This window comes from Halyomorpha halys, unplaced genomic scaffold (genome assembly GCF_000696795.3).
Source record: "Halyomorpha halys isolate HHAL.00 unplaced genomic scaffold, Hhal_1.1 Scaffold1180.1, whole genome shotgun sequence".
Taxonomy (NCBI): domain Eukaryota; kingdom Metazoa; phylum Arthropoda; class Insecta; order Hemiptera; family Pentatomidae; genus Halyomorpha; species Halyomorpha halys.
Window position 1 is genome coordinate 378,109 of NW_027107150.1, and position 19,590 is coordinate 397,698.

Genomic DNA, 19,590 nt, shown 5'->3' on the forward strand with positions numbered 1-19,590 from the left:
TATTTGTCGTTAGTCCTGATTGGTTAATTCTTTCATAGTCAACAATTTGGCTACAAACACTTGTATATGTATATGTACAATATGTACACAAACACGTATTGTAAGTGTTTTTTTCTTTATTTACTATTCCTTAACACTTTATCAATAAACCTCAAATATCTGAATACACAAAAAATCTGTGACTATTCGGAGTTCATTGCCTTGTTTGTCGAGCCAAAAGAGGTCGCCAGGTCATAGAACTTGTTTCCCCCTAAGCATTGATTCTTTATCTCTGTACATCTCTTCTTCACTGACAGTGGGAGGCAGAGATGGCTAAGATCTCTTCCAATACAATTCGATTATCTTTAAATTGAATTCTATGGACGAGTAGGGTGTTTTTAAACAAAATATCCGAAATGAATTTTTTTTTTTTTATCTTACAACCCTTTACTTGAAACGTCAACCATTCTTACGTTACCCGTTAACACCCCTGAAAATTACCGCAATCATTATATATATAAATATTAGCCGATCTGGAAAAGCTATATTTGAGGATAATATTGAATAAACACAATAAAAAGTTTGATATCAATAGTTTTATTTATTTAAATTTGAGAATTTATCTATCCATTATCATAATGATTTGCCAAAATGATTGCTTTTAAGTATACAATGTTGCTGGCAATTTCAATTATCAAACATACTAACAATGTTAATACATAAACAAAAGCTCAAAATTTCATTCCTTGAATGTTTTATAGTTAAATAAATGGATCACTTAAACCATCCTTATATGAAATTTTATTAATTTAATGTAGGTTAAAAGAGGAGACATTCAGCTTAACAACAGTTGTATTAACGTAGGAATTGGACGAAATTAAGAAGAGTAATGGACGACTAACCGAGTAATCATACCCTGAAGAAAAGGAATTTTAAATAAATCAAGTTGAAAAATTCATAATATTATAAAAATGTATTTAAGGGTATCAGATGAAGATAAAAACAATAAAAAAAAATAAATAAATAAAAAAATAGACGTACTTTACAAAAAACCTTATTACGTATTTATGATTTTTAGTAAATAAAAATCTTTTAATAGAATCTGTAATATTTTTTTCATATTCTTCATAAAGAGTTGAATCGATTAGTAATTTAAAGAAAAAAAAACCTGTACTTTCTGAACTACGCACTAAAAATGTTTAATTTCGTTTTACTTTGTTCAACTTTTTTCTATCAGAAAATTCGAGAAATTATATACATAATTAGTGATAGACAACTAATAAAATATAATAAAAGGGGTTACATATAAACAGCATTTGTTGAAGTAAAAAAAATCTAGATATTTCCAGTAATATAAAAAGTTCTTTTATACTCTTACCATAATTCTGAACTTTTGTACCTAATATTTTAAATTATTATTTTATATGTAAATATAAGTATTCCTTAACTTTTATGTATAACCTCTTTTTTTACTAGGTTGATTAATTTTTACAAATACCTATATAGATATTAAAAATATTAATTCAACTGTTATCTAAAAACATCTATACCATTATAATATTAAATATTTTATCTCACGTAGTTAAACCATTCATGTTTATAGTAAACATTTTTAATTTATTTTGGATATATTAATTAAATTAAATCTACGAAAATAGCATTTTTATTTCATATTATCTATCAATTAACAAATTTTTAAATGTATTTTTAATATTTAAATTATTGTAGATTAAAAGAAGGTTATGGTAAAAAAAAGCACATATTTATGCTATAAGAAAACATTAATCTAATACAAATAATTAACTATATTATCCAGAAAAGGTTTTGATTTATATACTTGTCTAGCCAGTTATCCCCAGTAATTATTATTTAAAAAATTACTCTTTTTATACATTTTAATTATTTCTGTTTCTTTTTTTCAGATCTCAGCCGTGACAAGTTTCTGCAGGGTGAGTCAACTCATTTTTTAACCCTAAATTTAGTTGCTAAGAGAAGAAATGACATTAGAGATAAGGAATGTTGCTCACAAAAACTCCCGCTCATCAGATCTGCCCTAAGCGAATCAAGGTCCCCTAACTCGCTTGATATAACTCAATTCCGGATCAATTATAGTCGTTAAGGGCTTGGATTTTTTCTAACCTTATAATCTCTTCTTTTTTTTTGGCCTTGGTTGGCTACCGTTATTTGAATTTCCTCTTGCTTAGCGAAGAGGCATGTGAGTGAGGTTTCTTCTCAGTGACAAATTTTATGAATGAGCTATATGTGAAGATGGCTATAATTAAACTGATAGTAAACAAAATTAATTCGATAAAAATATATCTTTGATAAACCATTAAAAGCCAATAGTTTTAGACTTGGGGGAAAGAAATAATTCTAAACCTTAATACTCTTCTTAAGTTGTTTCCGACTGTTTTTTTGTTTTTGTGTTAATAACAATAGACTGTAGGCATTAATATATTAACTAAACATCACTAACATTTTGTTAATATTTAGGTTTAAACATATCTTCAGTCTGACAACCGCTTCCTACACTATTATAATATAATATTATATCATAGATTAGTATAATAATAGTTGTACTACATAAAGACTTTATTTCAGTCTTAAAGATAATGGTTGAATAAATTAAAAAATAATCACGTCTTCTTTCCATGTAACAGTTCTTTGTACCCACCGATTCGAGCCTTTTTAATTTATTATTTGAAAAGTGGAGAGTGGAAATATAATCGATATTTCTTTTTACATTTTGAGTGAAATAATTTTAATTTCCTTACTACACAGTTCTTTCTACGTAACTATCATAATATTGAGTGATTAAAAACACATTTTGAAACCAGTAACAATAAAAATGCCATGTTAACGATTTTTAGTGACAGTCTTGTTCACTGATATTTACGCGATGATTTAATGATATTTTAAAACTTACAAATACCGCTCCTCATCAGAGACACGGGATTCGCGCCATTCTTACGCTGTGGTAAATGTTTTGAACTTGAAGAAAGAAGGAAAATGGGATGGGTAAGCTGCCAGGAAATATGAAGTAAAAACGATGATTGTGGGCTGTCTGCAGCTGCGAAAGTTAAAGAGTGGGTCTTGGCAGCCTAGAAACTGCAAATGCGCAGGTTTGAATCCGGCCTAGGAGGTTGATTTTTATTTTTGGCGGTCCCACGAAATGAAAACTTGATCCCTCACTATAGTTAGAAAAGCGAGTTATTCTGTAAGTAAATCCCCATCTGTCAGAAAAGACGGGACTTACACTGTTGGTGAAAAGTAAAATTTTAGTTAACATTTTAATGCCAGTTTATGTTGAACAATAGCGAAATGTAACTAAAAAATAATTAACAGTTGGAAAAAGCGGAGTAAGGGAGTGTGCCTTCCTCAATATCTAGTATGTATATCGAATTACTTAGTTTATTATCAGTTATTTATAGGCGTCTCCAGATACGGCTCATTCATAAAATGTTTTGCCAAGAAGACGTCACTGGCATATTCTCTAGGCACAGAAAAATTCCAGTAACGGCATCTGACCAAGGATCTCCGGGCGGGGTGGCACAGTCTGAACTTATCACCAGCTGTTTCAGTTTATATCATAATGACAATAAGGTTAATATTAATATTAATCTCAATTAAACCTATATTCTAAGGGCCTTGTCAACTCCTCTCCTTTTTGCTTAAGTTTTCCATTGGAAGAAAGTAGATTATGCCACTCCCTAATTTTTAGACACCGTTTTTATTAGAAACACATATTTATTATCCTTAATTTTGCGCGTTAAAAAAACTATAATCGTCATCAACACCCAGGCTTCTTATTTAATTTCCTAATACCTTTGATATTTCAATTTTTATTTTATTTTATTTATTTATTATTTTATCATTTTATTTCAGTCTGAAGATTCTGAACTCTTCAAATTTGAGACAGTTAATTATTTGAATGCGTGTGTTTAGATTTACATATTAAATCTCGTTTATCAGGTTATTCCTTCTTAAAAAAACATTATGAATTTTATCTTTTTTTTTCGTAATCATCCAGATACACCAGTTCCTAGTGCTACTTCTACCTAATCTACTTAAATCCGCAGTATACATACTGACATTCTAGGACCATGTGGTTTACTGTATGTGTACTATTGTAATATTGATATTTTGGTAGTGGTTGCTTATTGATCAGATATAAATAATTTATATTAGTATGTCCTATTCTCAATTCTGACCTCCTCCTTGCGATCGGAACGGTTTGGTGTGGCGCATGATTGTTAGGTTTTTTAGTAGTTTTTAATTTGCTTAGTGGACTTTGGTTCCATTTGGATTTTATTTTTCAATGAAAGACTTATTTCTTGGGTTGCCCGAATGTCAGCGCCCCTGAAGAGCAAGTGCTTGGGTGTTTTGCGTGTTATTATTTAATATGGCTGACCAAAAAATGCCACTGAATATAAAATCCGGCATAAAATGGTGCCTTATTCATGGAAGTCTATATTCATCAAATATTGTTTTAACCAGCCGAAATATCTTAAATTCAATGTTTAATAGAGATAAAATAAACAGTGTAAAGAAATTCAAAGAAATGTTTTATACTATATAAAAATAATATTGATGGTTATTTTTTTTTCAAGTAATAATTCCCTGGTATATGTGGAACCGGATAAAAAGCTGAACCCACCACATGCATACAATTCTCTCCCCATACTCCCTCCCTCCACCATTCAGCTTGATAAGGACAATGCAACATGGCGTTTATGTACATCAGATAAAATACAATTTACAACAGTTCTTAAACTCCACAGTTTATTATACATGGAAAATTTATTCATTTTTTACTTACTGGTCGGAAAAAATCTAGATACGGGTTTTTTATGAGTTGTTACAAAGTCACTGAACCATTAACAACAACCGATAAAAAAGCAGTATGCGAGGATTTGTATTTATATTTAAATATTTTTACTATGTGTAAACATTATATCATATAATAACATTAGAGACGATTCTGATATTAATCTCATAATTTCATTACTTTTCTTTTATGTTAACGCTCATCAATTTTTTAAAAGTATATCACTTGTATGTTTAAACAGTAATATTTATAACACTTTATAATGCGTTACTTGTGCCTACCCGTGATTATTTCTCCCTCACTCTTTTAAAAATAGTAAAATCATTGAAACTCAATAAAACGTAATAAAAGTTAACTGAATGTGATTAGCTAAGCAATTGAAAATTTCAAAGTAGGCTTATGCTGTCCCTAAAATAGAGTATAAAACATTTCTTAGTCGGAAAATTACGTTAGGCATCGAAAGAGAGATAAGGTGGTAAATATTTAGATCACAGTTTACTTATAAAAACAATTATTAAAAAAAATTGTTTCCACATATACAGTGGATCCTATTCACACACAGAAACTACATTTCCTTTCTGTGGTTACTCAGGTATATACAAATAATGGATATTTAAAAAAAAGAAAAAAAGAATTGAATTATTTTCAACGATGCAAATTGCCTATTACAATCATCTCACATATATAGGAGCAGGAAGGAGGTAGTAACTTCCAAAACTTGGGTTCGAATCCGGCTATGACAGATAAATATTTATTCTGTTACTCATAAGCCAACCCTGTGGGTTTAAAAGCACTTTGGGGTTCGCCCAGCCTCATAAAGTGGGTAATCTTAATTGGGGAAAAATTTGGCAGTAGAACGTGATGAATGAATGGAATTTGACCAAATCACCTCCTTACACAACCGTTGGTCTAGTGAGAATACTACTCTACTATGTACTCTATACTGCTACTATGTACTATATAATGCACCCCTGATCCTTCATTTTTTTTTTATACATATTAATAAATCCAACAGTAATTACTATATTTCCGGCTCTTTTTGTGGATCTATCTTGTTCATATTTTATGTTATATAATCAAATTAACTCAATTTTAATAACTGTGAAAAAATGCTGTAAAATTATTTAGGATTTAAAACTCAAAAAAGATTAAGCCTCAAAAAGAAAAACCACTCCTGGCATGCTAAAGGATTTAAAATGTAACATATATCACAGAAAGAATAAATTATTTATTTGTCTATCTTCGCTTGAGAGGAACTATGACGTTCCTTAAATAATTCTCTCAAGGTCGGACTGTGTACACAGTTAGATAAATATTTTCACAAGGGATCGATATCTAACCTCAGATTCACGGTCTGAGCTTTACACATGTAGTACATCTCTCAAGTTAAAAACTAGATATGATCTATGGAATATATCTTTATTGAAACTCGTCGGCTTTACAGGTCTGTGCTCACAACAATTAGTTTTATTTAAAAAAATAAAATAAAATTTAATTAAATCTTGTTTGTTTAGAGAACCTGATAGCTATAACTGGAGGATCTAAGAGCAATTTGTTCATTAGTTGTGGGTTCGATTCCAACCAAAAACATCAATATTTATTTCGCGGCGGCCCTGAAAAATAAATCTTAGCATTCCTACTATGTGGCTATATAGGTCCTCAATGAGGTTCGGGTCATTGGTAGCCGAGGGAGTCAAAGCGTCAACTTGGATTACAGTGACACCGGTTGAATCTGGCCTCGGGTGTTTACTTTTATTTCTGTAGCGGACCCACGGAATGAAAACAAGTCACATAACTATGGTTAAAATAGGAAGGTACCCTGGTTAGAAATGATCATGATGTTGGTCATTAAAGAAATCGTTAACAGAGAAGCCAAAACAAAAACAATCTTGTTGGACACCGGTATGTATTTTGTAGCATCAGCCTCAGCTTTAGGAGGATTCTGGGAATATGAGACCTTCATCATCTTCACTTCTATAAATCGCATTCAGCCTCTATAAAGTAAGTATCTGCAATTAGGGTGAAACGTTGACGGTTAGGCGTAATCGTGAAGAAATCACACCTCCTTACAAAACGATGTGTAGATAGTTGACCGTAGATTAATAATTGGAGAAGATCGGGGGGGGGGGGGGTTCATAAAAAATGGTCATACATGCCGACGTTTCGACCGCACTCCCCGACCATCTTTTTCAATTAAATAATTAATCCATAATCCGTTGATTGAAATAGTACTTCCTTAAAAGTTCTGAACCTTGATCATAGGTGCAGTAGTCATAAGGTAATGTTGTAAGGTTTTTTTTGCATAAGACTACAATTTTATCAACGAAATTAAATGTTTTTATCCAAAAACGTTTTGTTTTCAATGACAAAAGGAAATAAATCTGTGCTGCAACAACTTGGGATATCTCCGTTCGTTCTACTTTGTTCAACGCCGTTTAATTCTTATTAATTTCTGGTACTATTTGTGACTTGTTGTTTGTTCTACGGTGGCAATTTTCTGCTGTCTACAATTAAAATATATATATATTTAAAGGCATAGAAGTTATAATTTAAATATACATGGTTAGCGTTATGATGTGTGTCAGTTCACTGTCGAGGCCTATCTTAGTTATTTTTGATGCGATATTTTTGGTACTCTTCTAAACTTTTACACAAAATATAGTAGTACGACAGTACAGCTACGACAATTATGTTATAATTTACACGGTAATGGTAACGGCTTTGGTAATAATTAAGGCCTTAATAATGTTAAATGAATTATGATAGCAGATAAAAATAAATCTACCCAGTCTTGTATTTATTGCTATTAATTGATGTTATTGTTATATACTCTAATAAATATATATATTTTATGTTTCGCAGTTATCACTAGTTGTGGACGGCGTGTACGCTGAACACTCCAACACGGCTGGTACCTTCACAATGCTATCGTCCTCAAGAGCTTACGTTGGAGGTGCTGAAAACGTACTTAAGCTGTCCGGCTCAAAAGTGCACAACAATTTCGTAGGGTGTTTACGGAAGGTAAGTTATGCAAAAAATTTACAAAATTTACTATTTTATAAAATGATATACTCAAATGAAACATAATAAATCTGAATACAATCGGTCGAATTATTGTACTCACTGTACTTCAATACAAATTATTTGGAAATTACACAGCGATTTTATTTCTAATTAAAGTCTTACCTCAGTTTTATTTTCTAAAGTCCACAAACAAATAGCATGAGAAAGTAAATGAATAATAAACTTTGGAATATACAAATCAAAATATTAGTTCATGAAAAACAAATTTAAAAAAGATATGGTTGTGATCAGAGTTGAGAATAGAGTTACAAAACCCAAGGTTTCAACAGTCCCGATGCTCTTTGATGCCGGTACTTTTCTTTAATACTTGGGATACTCTCATTCAATGCGACACTGACTTTATTTTATTTTATTTTTTTTTACCGTCGGATGGTTCAAGTCGCAACAACAGTATTGGTATCTACACCTATGGTTAAGGTTGACTGGTTTTTTTTTCTCAATAATTATTGGACATTCCATCCGATACGCCCGGAGTATCAATCACCTGATACTATCGGGTACCGATACTATAATTAAAGCTTCGAATCGAAATTAATATCGATACTTCTAGTACGAGAGCCTTAGAAGAAAAAAGTCAGTTATTTCACTTCAATTTTTTTTTTATTACTTTAATGAAAATTATCTATAATCACCAAAACAGAGACCAAAAAATGGTTATAAATTTTTTTTTATTTTTTATTTGGAGCTCCATATTTTTAAAACGTACAACACTAGAAAACTTAGGTTTCTAGTAAAGGAGTATTTATTTAATTTAAAATGGAAGGAGTAAGTAAATTTTCATAAATATGAGTACTAACAGAGCTGTTTTCAATCCATAGTTACCGTGATAAAGGTCTTTAAAAACAAAACAAAAATTCATAACAAAATGACGAAAAATCAGTAGTAGTGCATTAATTTTGGGAAAAATATATCTCAGGAACTATGTATAGATGTCCCTTCAAATTAAAGCTGTTTTTACGTTTAATAAAGTCAGTTGTAGGACTAGTAATTTTCATGATAATTGCCAAAATAAATTCACAAAATATCGATTTCTAGTTGTTCAAACCAAATTTTCGGTTAATGAAAAATATTATCTCAATAACCCTTAGATGTACAGATGTCTACCATCACTAAAATTAATGCCAGTTGAATGCACTATAGAGTAGCTGGTAAATTTTATCTTCGTTGGAGTAGTAGTTTCCATGATTTTTGCAAATGAATATAAATTTTCATATGAAATCATTTCATTTTGGCAAATAAGTCGAAAACTGCTACTCCTACGAATAAAAATATTTGAAATTACTTTATAGCATATTATACTATATTTAATTTCAGTGCTTATAGAGAACTGTACGTCTAATGGTTCCTGAGATATAATTTTATTATTATCTCATATTTGTATTAAATTTTTGTATTATTTTGTATTTATTATCTCATAAATATCATCTCATAACCACATCACAGGCAGTCGAAAGTCTACATATCAAGAGTATGATTTAAAAAATGTATCGTTTATTTAAGGTACCGAATTCATAAACAATACTTAATACAATCTTTGTACTACTACAATACAAAGATCATAGTACCCTAATACTTTTTTATTACTTTCGTTTACCCCAAACTTTATACCTTCCAACTATTTCAGTTTAAATTCTACATTTACTCCTATACAATGTAAGAAAGACCATTCGGCTAAACAAGTAATAAAACGAACAGGTTCAACGTAATTTGTCTGAAATTATCTGTCAAAAATATATTAATTTTACAGGATTTAAAATTTTTTTTAAAAATTCTTAACACGACCGAGTTTCAAAGAAAATTTGTTTTAAAAAATTTAACCTTATATGAGTAAAAAAAAAAATCTGTATCTTATAACTTTTATGCTTTAACTGTAAGCTTTATCTCCTCTTCTTAAGTTGACTTCCTCCCCCCCATATTTTTATAATCCTTGAAGACTTAGATAAATTCAAGAAAAATATTCAAAGAACTTTTTTTTGTCCTGATACATTAACAGTTTCGAACTAATACGTTCGGATAGTGATAAGTTAAAAAATATTGTAAAAATGTCAATCTATACAAACATTAAAGCTCATTCATAACTGGAGTCGATTTTATTTTTCCTTCTTTTTTAATCTTCCTGTTTTTCACTTTTCCGTAATATTAACAAAAAAAAATGCTTACCACGACCAAGTTTTCAGGAAAATTTGTTTTAAAAAATTTAACCTTATTTGAGTAAAAAACAAATAAACTATATCTTATAAGGTTCTTTATCTTCCTGATTTTGCACTTTTCCGCAATATAAAAAAAAATGTCCTTACCCTTATGCCCTTTCCCACACCTCAACAACACTGCCTCTCTGTATTTCATTCACGTCTATTCGTCTATTTCCTCGCTTCGAGAATTCATAAATAAATCAATATGTATATTAGTTAAAATTTATTTATCAATTTTTTTTTAGTAAAAATATTTAGAAGTAGAATTTATGATATAGTCGCAGGTGGGTCGCTGTTTCATCTTAATCAGTTTCATCATAAATAAATATAAATTAAACAAATTTTCAATTTTTTTTATTCTATTCCAAAGTCCAAAATTATGGAATATGAATACACAGCAATTATTCTGAAATTTTAATAATAATTTATATTATCACAATAGTATTAATTTCTTTTGGTTTTCTACATAAACCCCAAACATCTAACTACTTTTCTTTTTTTTTTTTTTTTTTATCGTTGTCTTCTGTAGCAATTTTTCCTTTCAATGAAGCAATTCCTTATAATGAAGAATTTAAATTTAAAATAAATGTGAAGGAAAACTATTGCGATTATCATGTTATTAGAGTGGTTCCAATTTTTTATTTTAACCAGTAAACAAAAAAAAAAGTTTAAACTGAGCTATAAAATTTTGCCTCAGAATATATAAACTTGAAGCTGGTTTACGCAGTACACTGCTCTTGAGCCTCCAAGGCAAACCTAATCTCTTCTATACGAAGTCACTAACATTGTTAATCCCTTTTCGCAGTTAAGGCTTAATTCCTGCGTGCTTCGTCGTATCCTCAAAGTCCTCATCTTGTCTGAGATTTGCGAGGAGCCCCGAAATCATGTTGGGAATTTGCCTAAGTGGTTTTTATGTTATACTGAGCATGACTTTATACACTAATTAAGGATTTTAATTAATTTCTCCTTGAGTGAAGGAGTAATAAGCTTCAAAGCATATTATTTCTAGACTAAACTTAATTAACTGAAGATAATATATATATTTCAATATAGATATAAATATCAAATGTGACGGACCAGAGTTATCTAGCAGATTCGCATAAAAAGAGTTCATCATATCAACGCAAATGTTTATGTTGAAGTACTTCTAAAGATCGGATTTATGATTTAATATAAGAATAAAAATTTAAAAAAAGAAAGGAATCGGTAAAGAAATAAAGTAAATTGTACAATTTTGCATTGGGCCTTGCTACTATTGTATAAAAAGATTAAAGATTATTTTTAATAAATTAAAGTAATAGGCCATAGAACGTTTATATGTGAAATCGAAAAATAAAAGTGAATTTTTCATCGTTAAGATAAATTAAAATTAAAAAATCGGATTGCCAGTTAAAAATAGTATTGTATAGGAAGAAAATAAATAAAATAACTCAACTAATGTCAAAAATATTTAATTGTAATGAAAAATATCAGAAAGATAAATATTTTCCTTAATTTTTTTACAACATAACTGTAAAATGTTATATTTTATTCCTAATTTTGTTGTTTGAGTATTAATTTTTATAATAATAAAAGAGGAACTATTTATTTTTTTTTTGCGATTAATATTGTATTTCATATTAATTTTATTAGTGAAAAGTATTATGCCATTTTCATATTGTTTGACTGTTCGACCTTTCAAAACTTTTAAAGTCTGCTTAAAAAAAAAAAATTGATCTGGAATATGTGAGGACGTTGTTGTCAGGCCAAATCATAGTGAGCTCATTTATACACTTTTGGTTAAGTATGGACACCACATTTCAACTTAATTCATACATCTGCCTTCACCTTTTGATACGTTCATTCCTGACCGACACTCCGTTAAAATTTACCTCATTATGCCAACACCTTTTTCTCTAAGCAATTTATTATAAGATATCTAATGGAGGAGGGATAGCCAAGTTGGCTAGTACATTAGTCATGAACGTATAAGACAAGCATAGTAACCATTTGGCTAGCAATATTTCAATCATTTGTAGGTACGCAATACTTATAGGTGCCAAGTACTCATGAAGGGACGACCGTCAGCTTGCTGGGAGCAACTCTATCGGACTTTGTAAGTCCCAGTCTACATGTGAACGACAATAAACCAATAAGTTCTAAAGCAAGGAATCAATGAAAAATTACTGATAAAGATTATTTTATAAATTTGATTAGTAATAAATACAAGTTCTTAGCTAGTTGACGGTAGTGCAATGTGCTTATTGAACCCGTACAGTGGATGGCAGCTAATATCCAAAACAAACAGATGCCACAAACAGAAGGTAGGCGCAGCTCATCAGAGCTCCGATGTCCAATAAACATTAGAGCAGTCCATTATCCCGAACAAGGAGGGATAAAGCCCATTTACTGTTGGGATGTCCTCCCATTAGGAGGGCTCGGCTAAATGACATACTATGGAGCGGACTCCATCATGGCATTCTCTTCACTATCAACTATAGCTATGGAATTGTGTGTCCTATAACCCTACTCTAATTTACTCCAATTTTTTTTTATTAGAGTACTAGTTTGATATTATAACATAAGCTGAAAACTATTTGTGTTGCGTAGGTGCTTATAGGCTGTTTAGGGAAGAAACTCAAATCGTCATATACCTGCTATTTCATTCTCTTGTTTTGCCGGAAAGGCATTTTAAGAATGGTTGCCGGGTCCGCTGAAGGCGGTGTCAACAATGATGGCATATGTTTGCCTTCATTTAAAACAAAATGTATCGTTAGTGAGTAAATTGCCACCAACGCCAAGTATACGTAGCGAAAAGAAGATGAAGGACAAGTATAAAAACAAGTACTATCTCAATTTCAAACATCACTTATATTTGTTCTGGCAACCTCTTTCAAATCAAATTTGTATTCTTTATCAACACAATTTCACCTTGCCAATACTTTTTTTTTCTATTTTTCCAACTACTACTAAACAATATTGTTTGGCATAATCCATTATTATTTTTTTAATTTATTTTATAATTGAGAATTTTATGTAGGTGATATAGATATACGAAGAAATACGTTTGAGCAAAAAGATGAGTTTAAGTATTTAGCTTCTTCGGTAACTAGAAAAAACGAGATTGATTAGGGAAAAACGAGGTTAAAGGCATGAAATGCTTGTTATTTTTTAATTTCAAAATTGCTAAGGACGCGCATTCTGTCCAAAATTTTAAATGTTGGAAATTACAAAACTATGCTAACGGGAGAATTTAGAAGGATACGTTAAATTGAGGGAACAGCACCCGTTATATACAATTAAGGTTACAGTGTTGTGGCAAATAAAGTAGGAGTGTCAGGTTGTGAAACTCAGGTAGCGAAAGGATCCCTAAAATGCTAATAAACTCTGAATCGACAGGTAAACGTCCGAGGAATAGACTGAGACGTAGATGACAATATTGCGTTAAGAATGATTTGGTAGATTTGGGTTTGCAGGGGCTTCGCTGGATAGATGTATGTAGACGATAGGTGGTATCGGTATCGAACCTTCGCATTCCCTAAGCCCTTATGATTATTATTTACAATCAAGGATCAGAAGCTTCATTTTATTTATAAAGCTTAATAAATTTTATCCACTTAATATACAGTCCATATTTTTCCAGCAATAGCTATCGATTAATTAGTTATGATATCTCCACAGATAGGGATTATCAGGATTAAAGCAGGTATCATGATAGGATGTCTATTTCATATCGGTGTTAGTTCGATAGCAACCTTTACCGTTATAATATTTACTGAGCATTTTCGAATCTTTTCAGTCAGTACTTTCCCTCTTGCTGACTGCACCCACCTTCTAGTAATGCTACACCTCACTCCTATGTGTTTCCTCGACACGCTAACGTCTATTATGATAAATCATAATTAGATATTACGAACTGAGAAAACATGCATACGTTATGTTCTTATAGATAACGAGAAAAAAATATTTTCCATCAATTCTCATCAAGTTTTTCTACATAGCATCATATAGTCTTACGAAAAAAAGAGTAAGAAAAAGTAACTGAATAAATAAAGTGTTCTAAGTAAATATATAAATAAGATATGAGTCATTAGATTCCTGGAAGAAAAATACCACTAGTCTGAGTCCCATACCCTCTTGTTAGAGTTACGTTTTTATTGCTGTCAATTTGAGATGTTATCATTTAATCTATTTATTTTAATATATATATTATGAAACATAGTTTTATAAATCCACAAGTTCCAAAAGATAACCGTCGAAAAAAATTAGGACTTCGGTTAGGAACAAGATTACCGTAAAATAAGGTAGTATTAGGTCAGGTGGAGTTTAAACGTGCCAATGCGGAATCCAGGAAAGCCATAATCTTGGTTATTAATGATTTGAACATCTTGTAGCCGTAAGAGTAGAGGTGTAGGTCTTAACAAGCTCGGAACTGCAGCGGCACCAGTTTGAATCCGGCCAGGGTAGGTCGAATTTTATTTCTGAGGTGGTCTTACGACATGAAAACCTGACCCATCACCATGGTTATGATAGGATGGTATCCTGTATAGAACCCTCCTCCCTCCTCCTGTATGTCGGAAATGACCAGGAGAGAGGTTATAAACAAAAAAATAATTAAAAAAACGTTATATAAATTTCTTGTTTACCACGGAGGAGTACATTACAACGTTTTATAAAGTTTATCAACGCGCTCCTCTGATACAATCTGGGTAATTGTCATTTTTTTTAAAAGGATTGCCCTATTATATTTTGGTAGCCTATAAGATTATCCCTATAATCAAGTGATAGAAATGGGACTTTGTTCTTGGAATGCTACATTGTTCCACTGTCAATCTATTTTTTTTTTTTATAACTTTTAAAATATTTTGGCTGATTTCCTGAAGACAGTTTTCCAAGGAGGGCCATCATTACTATTTCAAAAAGATGGATTGGAACCGATATCTTAGCCATAACGAACAAGTTTTCCGCAGCAGTGCGGCCGTTACGTGACTCCTTTACCAGGAATGATATTAAATAGGCAAACGCGAAGTTGGCTCAGATATGATAAACACGAAACTCGCCGTATCCAGTTTTCCTTTATACCCTTTTCCACTGAACAGCCTTCCATTTATTTTGAAATATTACTTTTTTTAGGATTATTAACATAAAATAAACCATCATCGGCTGGAAAATGAAGATAATGGGTAAGTTTTACAAAAACGAATAAAGTCCCGTACATACCTAAACAGGCCTGGGCAACATCAGAAATCATTCTCACTAAATTCATAAATAAATCAAATACTTCTACACAGTTATTCTTGAGATTAATTGATTAAAACCCCTTAAAACTTTATTAAATAATTTAATCCTTCATTAAATAATTTTATGAGGTTTCAGGCTCAATTTAAATACAATTCCTAGAATAAAAAAAAAATATAAAAACACCTATAGTATACAAATAATTTTTCAATATTTATGAAGAAAGTGGTCAGGGGTGCGGTCACAACAGAACAAATATAGTTAATATGCTAATATAGTTAATATAGCCTTGACTATTTAATATCCGTTGCTAGAAGAATATATGTCTGCATATTCTTCAAATCCGAGGAAAACTAAAGTAAAGATGATCAAAAATATTATAACTGTAAAAAAATAATAAAATATTAAAATAATACTGATTAAATAACGTATCTCAATAATAAAACAGAAAATCTTAAAATTGTTGGTACTATAATACCTAACCTATAGCTTTATTATTAACTTCAAAATCCTTTCAATTATTTTTATTTATATTTTATATCTGATAAATCAAAGGAGAGTTGTCAAGTATACTTATTTAAAAATTCCTTTACGATTCTCTAACTGTTCTACAAATTCTACAAAACTATCATTAGTGACAATTTAAAGTCCTAAGATCAAGGTCAAGTTTTTCTAACTTTATGAGATCAATACGTTTGAGGATAAAATTATCAAAGTCACAATTAATTTTTCTAGGGCCTATAAAATTTTTAATTGAAAGGTAAACTCCTGGTTATTTCCATTTTCCCCACTAGTTAATAGATTGTTATCACTTTTGATTAATTTAATAATTATGTTGGCCATTTTATTTATTTTTTTATCAATAAGCGAAACGCCCGGTATGCAATACCTCATGACCAGTGATTATTTGTTTATCTCAATAAACGTCAGAATTTTCTACAAGGTTTTCTGGACTATAGCGATGGAAAAGGTCCTCATCATTACCCAGTAGTCTCAAGTATCGGCATTGACTTTAGTAATGTCATTATTATAATCTTTATATTTTAAATTATTTTGTCCTCTATCTATAAAATCACTGAACACTTGGAACTCTAAATTACATTGCACATGATTGTGGCAGATATTATTATTATAAAATAAATAATAAAAATTGTAAAGTACAGCCAATTTTATAATAAGGCATTAATCTTAAATGTATTATGAGAAAGAAACAGAAAAAACGATGGATTATCTCTTGTTTATTCGTCGATCCGCTTACGACTAAACTCGAAAGCAAGAGAAAGAAACACGGCTCAAAACCATAAAAAGTTTTTAGGATTAATCCTGCAAATCGCCATTAAAGTTATTCTTAAAGAATGCATGAGATACAGTGGCCCATGGCTCCCAAATGGGAAGCTAAATTGTTTGCGGGCCAAAGCCCATCTAGAAAGTTAGATGGAATTCTGCTAGAACTGGATGTCTACAAAACAGGCCCTACCTATTTTCAACTTAACTCCGGAATTGAGATAAAGCCCTCTCTCCCCACCCCTGATAAATTACTCAATTTACTTGATTCAACTTCTTTATGAGTTAGTTCATATCCTTCTATTGAATTTGAGGAAAGTGGAGAACTGTCGTCAAAGGAGTTCCCTACTGAATCAGTAAACTATGCTTAAAGATAAAGTGAATATTCAATTGAAAATAGGAATGTGTAATTTTGTAATCAAACAAAATTCAACTAATAATAATAGTGAATAGCCGTTTTTTTTTATTGTTTTGAATAATCGTTCATTAACAGAATTCTGAGTTTCAAACTTTTACAACTTTACATACTAGAAATAGTTTCTCCACGAGACCTGCTAATGTAAAACGTCATTAGAGTGCCACCAATGCAGTTTCTCTACACGCCTGTAACACTCCAATTTAACTGAGATCAGATTTACTAAATGTATTATAATGTAATATAATACACTTATATCAATAGCAATAAATAAATATTTAAAAAAAAAAAGAAATAGTTTCTACTATTCATAAATGGCTGATATTTCGATCCACACAGCACGTTTTCATCAGAAATGTTGTAATTGATAGAACTGTACAGTAACAAAACAAATAATGGGGAATAAAGCGGTTCGGCCAGAGAGGTACTCACGCTCCCTGGCCGAGGCACCGCCGTTCTTACCCCTTCAGAACTCAGTGCACCCCTTAAATTACAAATATTAGAAAAAAGGCAGGCCAAGTAGGATGAAAGCTCTCCTAGTAAATTAAAAGAAATAAAACGATCAGTAAAACCATGGTCAACATCCTACCGCAACAGCCGTAGGGAGGAAGTTGCTCTAACTCGCTTGAGGATAGGTCATACTCTCCTCACGCACTCTCACCTGATCAGAAAACTGTCACCTCCAACGTGCAAATATTGTTAGTCCATTCTTACGATTAGACATATTTTTGAAGAATGTCCTCACTATTTGCCAATAATAAACAGGATAGGACTGACCCCAAATTTATCAGAAGCTCTCACAGATGAGGAAGCTAAATTACATTAGTATTTGAATTTTTAAAAGCACATCAACTTCTTTATAAATTATAACTCCTCTTTGATTTTTTTTTATTTATTTATCTTTTATATTTTTAATTTATTTTTTTCATTATTTTTATTTATTTATATATTTTTTACTTTTATCATGCCATAGGCCTTTATGCAACAATAAACAACAACAAATCGGTTCGGTAAAGTATATATTCAATCTTATGTCCAAAAATTATTCATTTGCCGACGTCAACTTGACTGTTTAGATATATCTTAACTGGAACAGCTCTGATGAAGCTCTACAATGTGGAGCAAAACGTCGGTAGATAAATAGTTCTAATTCTAATTCTAACCGCACCCAGACTACCTTCTTGATAATTTTAAATAATGCAGTCAATCATTTATATGTATAATATCTATTCAATTTTATCTTGCTTGAGTTCACCTCCACCAGCTACGCCCTGATGACAATCTGAAGCGAAGGTCGTAACGTTGGCCATTAATAAATAGCATCGCAACCCCAATCATCTCATTCTCATTCACTTACAGTCAATTATCTATATATTTTATAAACAATATCATATTACAACTTCACTTTTATTTTTCTTCTTCTAATTTTCAGCCCGTTCATTAGATATTTTCCTAAAGCTGACAAGCGCCACTTCCTCCCTTAGAAAAACTTAAATTTTGTTGACCTTTCTTGTCGAACATGTCGAATTTTACCTGCAATATGTTGTTATAAACTTATTACAATTGTACACGAAAAAGAGGAGTACTGGAATGACTTATCTCGAAAGTAGATTTTTCGTAACTTTACTATTATGATCTTCATCAGGCAATTTTTAGAATTTGATTAATTCAAAAAAATTTGTGATATTAGTATATTCAATCCTAATAGGCACTTTAGATCATTCATTTATTATACCATTCTCGTCTGTTACTAATATTTAGTTTCAAATACTTACCTGGATATATGGTGCTATGTTTCTAGCGAACAGCGTTACTACGCCCGACGGGGGTACCAGAAACAGCATTTATTATGTATTTGTGTATTTTTATTTCTATTAAGTATCGCTATCGGTTCATAATGGGAACTTACCAACGATTCCTAGAAATATATTTCCTATATATTTAAAACGTGAACTACATACTACAGACCCCCTTGCTAAGAGAGAGCATTTAACCCGTAATTGTCAATACATAGCAACGTATTTTAATTCCAATTGACATCAATGCAAATGAATATCAAACGTATCTTTATATACATAATAGAAACTTTTGTCAGTGTCCCATATATCTCACCTACGAAACCCTATATATACATTTTCACATTTGACATTAAATACTTTTTATATTCAAGTTCATAACTTCCAAATTTTCTAAAATCGATTAAAACATTTTACCCTTATTACAGTCCCTTGGTTAAATAACAATCTCTTAACTCGTATTCCATTAGTAGTCTCTAATAGTTTTTATAAAAATTAAGAAGAGAATTGACATCTTAAAATCTGTTCTTATTCCTAGGAAGCTGTGGCGTGGGGTGCAATCTTAACTATAAAGTTTTATATAATTTTTGCTAATAATTATTAATTATTATTTCATTTTTTTAAGCCAACGAGGTATTATCTTATAACATTTGTACGTTAGTAGAACGCAAAAAACAAAGAAGAAACATAAAATGAAGTTAGTTATTTTTATTATAATCAGATTATGTTAATTTGAGAATATTTACATTGTTTTTAAACTTGACTGAATTCATGTTCAAGAAACCAATAAAGGAT

The 19,590-nt window shown here is 30.8% G+C and overlaps 1 protein-coding gene across 1 annotated transcript in view; it reads left to right on the forward strand.

Annotated features, from left to right (window-relative positions):
• Positions 1 to 19,590, forward strand: part of LOC106688698 (neurexin 1) — a gene marked incomplete at its 3' end in the record, with an annotated part of 225,056 nt that overhangs the window by 199,928 nt on the left and 5,538 nt on the right. The window contains exons 4-5 of the mRNA XM_014433276.3: positions 1,902 to 1,928; positions 7,670 to 7,828. Of these exons, the coding sequence (XP_014288762.3) occupies positions 1,902 to 1,928; positions 7,670 to 7,828 (186 nt within the window). The remainder of the gene's footprint in view (positions 1 to 1,901; positions 1,929 to 7,669; positions 7,829 to 19,590) is intronic.